Source organism: Sycon ciliatum, chromosome 1 (genome assembly GCF_964019385.1).
Source record: "Sycon ciliatum chromosome 1, ocSycCili1.1, whole genome shotgun sequence".
NCBI lineage: Eukaryota > Metazoa > Porifera > Calcarea > Leucosolenida > Sycettidae > Sycon > Sycon ciliatum.
The window spans coordinates 46,547,177-46,558,032 of record NC_088643.1 but is presented as its reverse complement, the minus strand read 5'-3'; the positions used below and the strand labels follow the sequence as shown (position 1 = coordinate 46,558,032).

Sequence of the window (10,856 nt, the reverse complement as noted above, 5' to 3'; positions counted from 1 at the left end):
GCATGACATGATGCATGCAGTGCACGTGGTGACTGGTGCCGGGGATCGGCAATTAATTCGGCATGCACCACAGAAATCGCATGGCATGGTGCATTTTTGAAAAAAGGGACTGTCTTCATTTCGAAGCACAGCAAAGACAACAACATACATGTAGCAGTTGTTGAAAATACACATCGTATTCAAGTTTGTAGTACGAGTGTAGTCGTCGTCCTCTTCTTGCCATTGTAGTCCAATTATTAGTCATTCCTCTGCTGGTCTTCAAGCAAATCGACCATGTCTGATTCTAAAAGTGTGACTTGCACTGCCCCTGTCAATATTGCTGTCGTGAAATATTGTAAGTTTCGTTCGCATTGGAACACTCAGGCTGAAAGTTCTCGTGTCGACGAATTGGTTTTGTTATATTTATTCGTCAGGGGGAAAGCGAGATGAGAAGCTCATCCTTCCTTTAAATGCTTCTCTCGGATTGACGATGGATATGAATGACGTAAGTGATGAACCCAATTTTCTTTCTTTCTTTGGAGTATGACTGGAATTTATTCTAAAAGGGCAGGAAAAAAGAAGGTGAAAATGAATGTGAGTGATATGCAAAAACCAATACATGTACAGTCGTCGCCAAAAAATCCGGCCAATGCTAATAGTAATGCCATGACCCTACCCCAAGGGTCGGTCAAAAGCCTGCGTTGCGAACAACACCAATTAGGACCGCCACGAAGTGTGAGCAAGACCCAGAATCCCAAGTGCGCGATATACGCACGCCATCACTCAACAGCCCACCAAGAGTTCCATTGCCAAGGACATACCTTGTAGATAGGTCAAGATAAGAGAGGATAGAAGAGATAACAAGATGAGAAGGCAGTGCCGGAGCGAGAGTACGAATGCAACAAGAAAAGGGACTTATATCCGGGAAAGCAGCCAATCAGAACAAACACACTGTACTCACTAGTCATAACGGCTAGTCATAAAGGCGGGATAAGGGAAGGCATAGAACGGTAGAAGCTAGTTTCATAATTAATTGCAATACAGTTTCATAAGAGAGCGCCTTATAAAAGTGGGATTAGAGAAGGTGTGGAACGGTAGAAGATAGATTGCAATACAGTTTCAGAATAGAGCACCAGATTGTTACAGTTTCATAGCAGGTAGCAACAGCGAATGTGTAAGTGCGTTGTTGCTGTTGTTACTTTATTTTACTTCACCAGAATTACAGGCAATAGAATGCCTTCTCACTAGACCAGGTCTAGTTCTCACAAATGATGAAGAATGTTAATGAACGTGCTGAAGCCAATGAAAAACAAGAAATAGAAAAAGATGAGAAAAACTTGTGTTTTATATTTTAGAACTCGGATGTTGAGCCATAAATAAATGTAGAAAGGAAAAACATATGGATACGAGTTAAGAGTAACTCTCCATCACTGTAACTGGATACTATATACAGTCAGAAAGTGCAAAAACTAGACACAAAACTGACAAGAGTACTGAGACATTCGACGTCCTGACACCTAGCTTCAACACATCTCCGTAGCGCTAACCGACAGCCTTCCAACTTGGAAGGTTCAAGGTTATGAAAAGACCAAAGAGGGGAAGGCAAGCGCAACGAAAACGAGCAAAAGCTACAGTCCCAACGGAACAAAGAATGTCGATTGTTACTGGACGATGACGAGACCAGTACAATATTTGACAAAGCGGTCTAACTACAATTCGAAGCAGCAAAGCAGCACACCACCCATCTTGGGTGGGTCATAAATATCAAAGATAAGTAAATAAAGGGGAAGCTTTGCGAAAACGAATTGTACAAGCCGAAAGCCAAACTCCTACAGTACTCCTCATGCATGACATTGTGATGGACTAGTTTACTACAAAACAAGTTGTTTCTCACGACGTACGTTTCGCCGTATGGTTCGTGACGGCTCATCAGGTGTGCAATTTGAAACTCGGATGTTGAGCCATAAATAAATGTAGAAAGGAAAAGGACATATGGATACGAGTTAAGAGTAACTCTCCATCACTGTAACTGGATACTATATACTATATCCAGTCAGAAAGTGCAAAAACTAGGCACAAAACTGACAAGAGTACTGAGACATTCGACGTCCTGACACTTAACTTCAACACATCTCCGTAGCGCTAACCGACAGCCTTCCAACTTGGAAGGTTCAAGGTTATGAAAGACCAAAGAGTTTTTGCACTTTCTGACTGTATATAGTATCCAGTTACAGTGATGGAGAGTTACTCTTAACTCGTATCCATATGTCCTTTTCCTTTCTACATTTATATTTTATGACGGTATTTGTATGTGAGTGACAGTGATTACATGATGAGGGAAAGAAAAGAAAAAAGAAAGAAAGAAAAGGGTAAGGAATAAACGAAGCAGATGTATGAAATAGAAGCAGATGTATGAAATAGAAGTAGAGAAGTTGAGGTATTTGAGGAGAAAAGTCAGTTTGTCGATTAGAGACCAAGCCAAAAGATCAAATGCACATGTCTGACGAATGAGTCAAGACAGAGAAAGCGCGTCAAGAACATCTGGGCACAGCAGGGCTTTGAAACCCAGAATATCTTCATGGCAACGAATATTTGCCGGAAGCCTGTTCCAATACACGCTGCCCACGAATTGCATGGACGCTCAAGATGCTGGTCCACAAACGAATGGAACTTGGAGAAGGCGTGAGACCTGGTCACGTGCACACAGCATGTGCTTTGCTTGCATTGGAGCCAAGGCATCTATGGACAAAAACAACAATCTTCAGCTTAGAATGATGGATTAGTGGGGAAATATTTAATCGAGAAATAAGAGGTGCGGTCGGTGTTTGACGAGGGAGCTGAAACACAGCTCTAACTCCGGCCTTGCTGATCTTTAACAAACGGTCGAGAAGCTGAGCTGTGAGGCTTGGGTGGAATGCTGCTGAAGCATAACATAACTGGCTGTTTATCATACTGGTGTACCAGAGTTTGTAGCAAGTGGTCCCCCACACGACAGTGCATGTCGGAAGACAAAGCGTCCAGAAAAGCGCGAATGAACACGGTGTTGAGAATTGGACCAGGCGCCCCCGGATACGCCTTGGCCACCAAGACCTGGATGGCGTCGCCCAATTCGGTCAGGGTCTCTCCCGTCCGGCGTTTCTGAGCCTGAAGCTCAGTTTGGCATAGCAACTCTTTACCGGAGTCGCCAAATCGAGCATGCAGGGCGCGCGCCATTAATTCTAACCTGCCCCGGGAGTCCGCATCAACAGTATCATTGGGTTGGGCAACCAGGACATAATTGTTTGCCTGCAAGCATGATCTAAAATCGTTGAGGAAGGCCTGGAGATCCTCCCCCCAGGAACCACCGAAAGGTTTCGGCATCAGCCATCTTCCAGGCGCTTCTACAGTAACCTTCGACATGAGGCTACAACTACTATGTACTACAAACGAAACACGAATGGAAAGAAGAAGAACAAATCCTACCCCCGGAGGGAACAGGGACCCGGAGCAGGACTACGTACATACCGTACGACACAAGCAGGCCAAAACTAAACAAATGCCACAACAATGTCTACTAGCATACTAAGATCTGCCGCTATGTCTTACAAACAAATGCCACAACAATGTCTACTAGGATTCTAAAATCTGCAGCTATGTCTTACCTGAATGGCCTCAATGGTGGCGAGCGCGGACGCGCAAAGTAGACGTGCCGAGACATCAACGACAGGTGGAACGCCAAAGAAATCAGGAGCCAGGTGAAAAAAAGAAACCGGAAAGACCACGGACCACAGGACGATCTCAGGGTCGTGGAGAACGATACCACTAGCTGGGTGCCAATTGTCGTCGGGGGGGGGGGGGGGGTTCTTTATGCTCTTTATTCCACTGACGATCGGCTCTTCCGATACCTCTCATGCACGCGTACACCACATACAGAGGACCAAACTCCCTTGCGGAACACCACGCGTACAGCCAACGGAGCAAGACAAGCTGTCCAGCACCCTCACTTGCTGCGACCTGCCACTGAGGTAGTCACAGAGCCAGTGTAGGGGTGCTCCTCCAATGCCTAGGGTAAAGACTATGATTGTAGGTACACGAGGTAATGGCGGTGTAGTGAGTTAGAGTTAACGTACTGCTGTGGTGCTGGCGCGACTCATCAACTTGCCGATCGCTTGTCAGCTGGTGTCGATTCCTCGCCTGCCAGGCTTGCCACGATTGATGCGCTTGGTTGACCTCGGGTCACGACTCCAATACCATCATGGATATCCAATACCATCATGGATATCCAATACCATCATGGATATCACGGACACAGTGTGCTATGGTACGCGTTCACGGCGGTGCTTGCATGCCACCATGTACCAGGGAGTCGTACCCATGCCACCATGTACCAGGGAGTCGTACCCTTGCCACCGAGCGCTTGGCATGGTGGCATGCATGCAATTACTGGTCTTACAGTCCATTCAGAAAAAAAGATGATATCCTAGCTTTTGGCCATAAATGGGTCAAATTTTGAGTTTTCGTCACAATTTTTTTTGGCAATCCCCCATGGAATGCTCTTCCAATTGTGTTTTTGAAGTCTATTTCTCCAAAGAGCAAGCCATAGCAAGAATAGGATTTCGGCCAGGTTTTGCCCCCAAAGCACTGAATTGGGGAAAAACCACGAAAATCCAGGCCGTTCACTCTACTTGCATATCACTACATTTGCGGTTCGAACCCCAGTTGAGGTACCTTTTCTGGACCCTTTTTCAGGTTTCAAATCTCGCGACACTGCACAGTGTACCACAAAATCGCCAAATACGGGAGCTCTCCAGAGCCAGCGCTCGTCTTTTTCTGACTGGATTGTAGTTGCTGAACTAGCACAGCATTGACCAGTCTGCACTGACTGCAATGGAGCACTTCACTGATTGAGCTGGGGAGTGACGCTCGGCAGCGCATGTGCTGTGCACTAGTGGTAGTGCATGCGGCCCATGTACAGCCAGCATAGCATTGGCCGGACTTTTTTGGCAACGACTGTATAATATGTACCCCCCCCCCCCCCCCCCCCCACACACACACACCCACGCCCGCACGCACCCGACACCCACACACCCATGCATGCACGTATACAACCCCAACCTGGTAAGACCAATAATGGCTGGCTGTGCTGCAACGAAAACCTGTGACATTGAAATGGGATTATGTTGTCATGTGATAGAGAGGAGCAATGCCATGCTAATTTCTTGTTAGGTGGGACTTAGGGGTGAAACAGTTCGGGTAAGGAACCGGTTTTGGAACTGCCAGCTGAAAAGAATCGGGTACCCGTTCCGTCAAATTTCGAATCGAAACTCAAAAAAATCTCGTTCTTGTACAAATACATGTACACGTCAAGTCTACTCAAGATTTAAATGTCTTACCTTACGATCACCGCTCTTCCAGAGGGTTCTCCTGGTCATCGTCTTCTTGGCACATGGACTCTCCGATGTCTCGTTCTTGCTCGTAAAAATGTTTTCTAAAAAATATTTGTCACGAACGCATTTTGTCAGTCTGGAGAAAAGAGTGCGTGGAACCGATACCCGAACCATGGGAAACTATGCTGGCATTAGGGTACCCAAACATGAAAAACATGGAACCATGTTCCATGTTTTTTTATATGCATGACCCCATCTTCGGCCTCGCCCTAAATATGCCACTGCTCACTGCTGTGTCTGTGATGGCTGGCATTGGTCTGCATTTTCCATTGCTGTTGTCTGTGCTCATATAGCTCTGTGCAACAACCACAGTGCAAGCAAGCCCTAGCTTCACCGAGGATTGTCTTTGGTTGAACGACTGGTACGCAACATCTTGGCCTGTTTGAACGTGCATGGTCTTCCTAGATACGTACCATACTCATTTCATTAGAAGCTGCTGCTGGCTTTTTGATGCCCCAGCGAAATGGTGTTCGAAGAATAGCACGTGTGAGTGTGAATGTGCCTTTATACACAGATGTTTACACTTTCAAATGGCGTTGATCAGATGTCATTCTGATGATTATTTTGCTGGTGTGTCACGTGTGCGTTTTGATCCTCATTTGAAAGTGTTGGAGCCTGTGTATGCTCACGCCCAGCAGCCTGACCTGTGCAGGCAGAAGCGGAACATTACACCGCTGTACTTGTTCAAGTCACACGTTGCTCCTCTCCGGATACGTAGCGTGTGAACCTATAGTGTTCTGTTGTGTTTTCACTTGGTCGTGTGCTATTCTTCACACCAGCTGGTTTGACACCTTCAGTGGCTTTATCTTTTGCCACCGTGAGCTGCTTCATTCTCTTTAATTATCTACCGGAAGTAGCCACTGTTGAATTCTGCATGGAGAAAAACGTTTCTGTCATGTCATAACCTTTCTGTTATAACGATTTCTGTTGGTTGTGGATTGGTCATGGATTGGACGTAGATTGGTCGTGGAGTGGTTGTGGATTGGTTGTGTTTCTTTCGATAAAATAATGGAGTATATAACGAAACAATTGTTCAATCTGTGTATCAGCTGATCTTCACGAATACATTTGCATACGATTTATTTGTTTCTTTCGGTTGTTGAGTTCCTTGTCGCTTCTGTTGCTTGCACAACCATTGTTGCTGTCGCTGTTCGTGTTGCTGGAATTTTGTTCTCGTATCTGCAGCAAGGAGCCAATCTCAAAGCGATTCAAGGCCTGCCTGGAAAAGGGTGAGTCCGCTTTTGAAGCTTTTCATTGTAGGCGACAGCAAGAGTACATAAGGTTTATGTACTCTTGGCGACAGTTAGGTGCTCTGAATGGTTTGTGGTCACTCTTTACTCACTGGTACTAGGTGTACGGTGTACGTGTACTGCCGAGTTCAGCATCGCTTGTTGGTTGTGAAGAAACAAAGTGCAAATGACATGTAGTTCTGGGCGTAATTAGCGATGCGCATGGAGATGTGACTGTCAGCGCATAGCCAGCAGGCAATTATGCAGCTGCAGAAAGCACCCAGCTGCATCTTGAACGAACTGCAGCGTTTGTTGTTGGCTTTGACCTGCAGCTAAGAGTGTTGCCAGAAAGCATCTGACTGGTGATGAAGCCAAAGCCGCCATCTTGGATTGGCATGTGCACGTGTGCTCACGCAACAACTTTCCGACTGCTGCGGGTCTGGCATCGTCCGCAGCCGGTTATGCATGTTTAGGTAAGCTATGGTGCATTGGAGAGATTTATGTCACGGTTTTCTGTGCGGAGATGTACGTATCACAGCTATCTGTATAGAGGAGATGAGACCAATGGGTTGGAAATATTCATTTTCCACTGCTTGTAGCCAGGTAGAGAAGAGACCAACAATCACTGTGTGCGATTATTGCATTGTGGCTGCTAAATTGCGTGTATTTTTTGGCTGATTCCATTTCGCTATCTGCTGTTTGGAGGGCTACACTATCCATGTGTTGGAGACCCGTTTGTGTATGTAGCAATTGATGGTTATCGGCTATTGGCACAGCCTTGTTTTGGGGTTTGCCGTTTCTCTTTGATGTGTGCAGGCTACAGTTTTGCCCAGTTATACGGTGTTCAGGATGAAGTATCCGTTATTGCTAGGTAAGCCTGGTTTATTTTCGCCTGCATCCATGTGCGCGTTTGTGTGCGTGTGCGCACGCGTGCGTGTGTGCGTGCGTGTGCATGTGTACACTAACAAGAGTCCGTCAACAAGAGTATGTAACTATGGTTACGGTTGACAGTGTGCGGAAGCGGCGGCACACTGCCTTCAGTGCGTAGCTTTCCTGCACCACGCCCTGTACTCATGCACCCCAAATTGAAATCCACAATCTCTCATACCAGCTTACCCAGTTTTGCTTGAGTCGTTCGAATACACATACAAACTCTAAATTTTGGGTGTATGAGCTTCCAGTTCTGTACGAGGCCCACAGTTGGTTTCAAAACACTGGGAAAGTGTGGTGTTTGGTTATTCCGCAGTGCGCGGACGGTAGCTGCATGATGTAATGAAGGCAGCGCGCCGCGCATCTGGCCCATAGAAAAGAGGTCACAGTTGCATACTGTTGCTTCTGAACTCTACTGCAGTCTGTCATACGTGAGTAACGTGACCCTTCGGCCTTGTTCTTGCAAGTTCCGAAAGCACAGTAAATACAGTGGAACAGCTGTCTAAGACGACCGCTCGAGGAACCTTAGAAACATGGTCTCTGTGTACAGGTGGTCTCCTTACCCAGGGTCTTTTGACTGGAAATAACATCCTTTGACCGTAGTTGCAATGGTCGTCCGGCAGAGGTGCTCATCTTGGCAGAGTAGGTTTTACTCTGCATGTATTTCTTTTCTTCTCTCCGTGTTGCATTTCAGACTGGGTTCGGGTAGTGCATGTCGCAGCACTGCGGGAGGATTTGTGCTCTGGACGATGGGAGAGCGCGAAGATGGCGATGACAGTGTGGCTGTTGAAGTGAGTTACTGCTACAGTTTCTGTTCTACTTTTTATGCATTTTGCTCGCCACCTGTCCATCCGATGCCCTTTGAAAAGTACTTGTAATATTTTGTTAGTGTCCGAAGGATAAGTAGACTCATGATTGCAACTACTGTAGTGTCGCGTATAAAAGCATGACCTGTATAGAAGCATGACTCGAATAGAAGCCGATTTTCCAAAGCGTGCCATGACACAGAAGCACGATTTGAATAGAAGCACATGTACTTGCACACTACATGTGTGACAATGTACACTGTACAGTGTAGACTGAAGATGTTGGCGTAGAAGCATAACTTGAGTAGAAGCACGGTTTGAACCCCGGCTTATACGACCGTAAAGACCTGATTTTTATACGCGACATTACGGTATATGCTATAGTAGCAGCTGTGTGTTTGCACGTGTGTGTCTGCGTTCATGTGTTCATTAGTGCCTGTCCTTCGAAGTATTTGCTTAATGTACGATTGGTGCTGTGTTGTTGGTAGGTCTCCCCAGCGAGTGCCTGGCCTGACCTGGAAGTTCTTATCCTGGTGGTAAGTTTGGGCTTTCTGTGTGTGTGTGTGTGTGTGTGTGTGTGTGTCTCTCTCTCTCTCTCTCTCTCTCTCTCTCTCTCTCTCTCTCTCTCTCTCTCTCTCTCTCTCTCTCTCTCTCTCTCTCTCTCTCTCTCTCTCTCTCTCTCTCACACACACACACACACACACACACACACACACACACACACACACACACACACACACACACACACACACACACACACACACACACACATGTATGCACACTATGTGTGCCATTGCCGTGTCTGAAGAGTGCATTCTCATGCTGTTGCTATCGGTATGATGATTAGCATGCTGCTTGTTGCGCTCTTATATGTGTTGTTGTTGTCGTCGTCGTCGCCGTTGTTGTTGTTGTTTTTGTTTTTTTGAATTCTTTATTCTCACGATGGCACCATCGCCAGTAAGAGGTTGTTGTTGTTGTTGTTGTTGTTGTTGTTGTTGTTGTTGTTGTTGTTGTTGTTGTTGTTGTTGTTGTTGTTGTTGTTGTTGTTGTTGTTGTTGTTGTTGTTTCAAATCTTTATTCTCACGATAGCCAGTGCGTTGTTGTTGTTGTTTGAAATCTTTTATTCTCACGATGGCCTGTTGTTGTTGTTGTTGTTGTTGTTGTTGTTGTTGTTGTTGTTGTTGTTGTTGTTGTTGTTGTTGTTGTTGTTGTTGTTGTTGTTGTTGTTGTTGTTGTTGTTGTTGTTGTTGTTGTTGTTGTTGTTGTTGTTGTTGTTGTTGTTGTTCTTGTCAGGTGAATGATCGCCGCAAGGACACCAGCAGCACGGCGGGCATGCAGACCAGTGTTCAGACAAGTCAACTGCTCAAGGTCAGTAGCAGCAGCAGCATCCTGTCTGTAGCTGTTGATCATGCTCTTGCGCTTCAGCAGCACCACATAAACTGGTGTGAGAAAAGCAAAATTGTTCGCCGAAATCTGTACTACCGTTTGTGTGTACCAGTGCATGTAATAAAGGTCCTAATTCAATGTCACCAAAGGGAAGTTTACACCGGCTCAGTTTTCACCCCAAGGATGGGCCATGCATAAAGTTCCGGTGGAAGTAAAACACTCGAACTGAACCCCGTACTAACGGGCTGGACTAGAGGTCAAGCACTCAACCTTGGAAGTTGAATGGAAAAGAGCATGGGATGTGATTGCAGAGACTGTGCAATGTGTGAATGGCTGATTGGAGTTTGTGAATTCTTTGGAGAGCCAGAGTACTGTATCTCCGCCGGCTTTTCTAAATTCTTACTTTGCTTCGTTGTGCTGTGCTGTGTCATGCTTGGTGTTTTGCACTATGTACAGCATCGCGCTGCTGTCCTAGTTCCCGATCTGCTGCGGGGAATGGAGGAAGCGATCCACAACAAGGACTTTGCCACGTTTGCAGACTTGACCATGAAGGTTAGGCTCTTTGCGATCTGCTTTGTCACACGCTTACTCTCGTAGTGCAGGCTGCATTGATGCATGCCCCGTGTGCCCTATGCGTAGTGTCAGTTTGTTGTAGTGATGCTGTGTCCCGTGGGTACGCACCAGTGATGTTCGTACTGCTCTGGAAGTACGTGTAGTTGTGCCGTTAGCAGTTCTACGACTACAGTCAACTTCGCTAATAACGACTGCGGATATAACGACAATTCGCGAATAACGACAGGATTTCCGTGCCCAGAGCAAAGTCCCATCTAACTGTATACATTTAACTTCGGATATAACGACTATCTGAATAACGACAATTCGCGAATAGCGACATGATTTTAGTGCCCCAAGGTCATATTCACTGCTTGAATAACGACTTTCTGGGCTTTTGACAGCTATTTGACAGCTATTTGACAGCTATTTGACAGCTATTTCAAGTACCTGTCATACAGAAGTACCAGAACCCAAGGCACACATGCAAGATCAGATCAGAAGCCGCCAAGGGCAAGGGGAGAGGGGGCTTTTTATTTATTTTTATT

General features: G+C 46.1%; 1 protein-coding gene across 1 annotated transcript in view; it reads left to right on the top strand.

The window, feature by feature from the left end:
- The first annotated feature begins 110 nt into the window (after positions 1-110).
- Positions 111-10,856, top strand: part of LOC135828979 (diphosphomevalonate decarboxylase-like) — a 15,703-nt gene continuing 4,957 nt past the window's right edge. The window contains exons 1-10 of the mRNA XM_065341409.1: positions 111-334; positions 414-484; positions 5,699-5,766; positions 6,591-6,634; positions 6,967-7,107; positions 7,451-7,505; positions 8,259-8,355; positions 8,859-8,906; positions 9,664-9,738; positions 10,213-10,308. Of these exons, the coding sequence (XP_065197481.1) occupies positions 274-334; positions 414-484; positions 5,699-5,766; positions 6,591-6,634; positions 6,967-7,107; positions 7,451-7,505; positions 8,259-8,355; positions 8,859-8,906; positions 9,664-9,738; positions 10,213-10,308 (756 nt within the window). The 5' untranslated portion in view covers positions 111-273. The remainder of the gene's footprint in view (positions 335-413; positions 485-5,698; positions 5,767-6,590; positions 6,635-6,966; positions 7,108-7,450; positions 7,506-8,258; positions 8,356-8,858; positions 8,907-9,663; positions 9,739-10,212; positions 10,309-10,856) is intronic.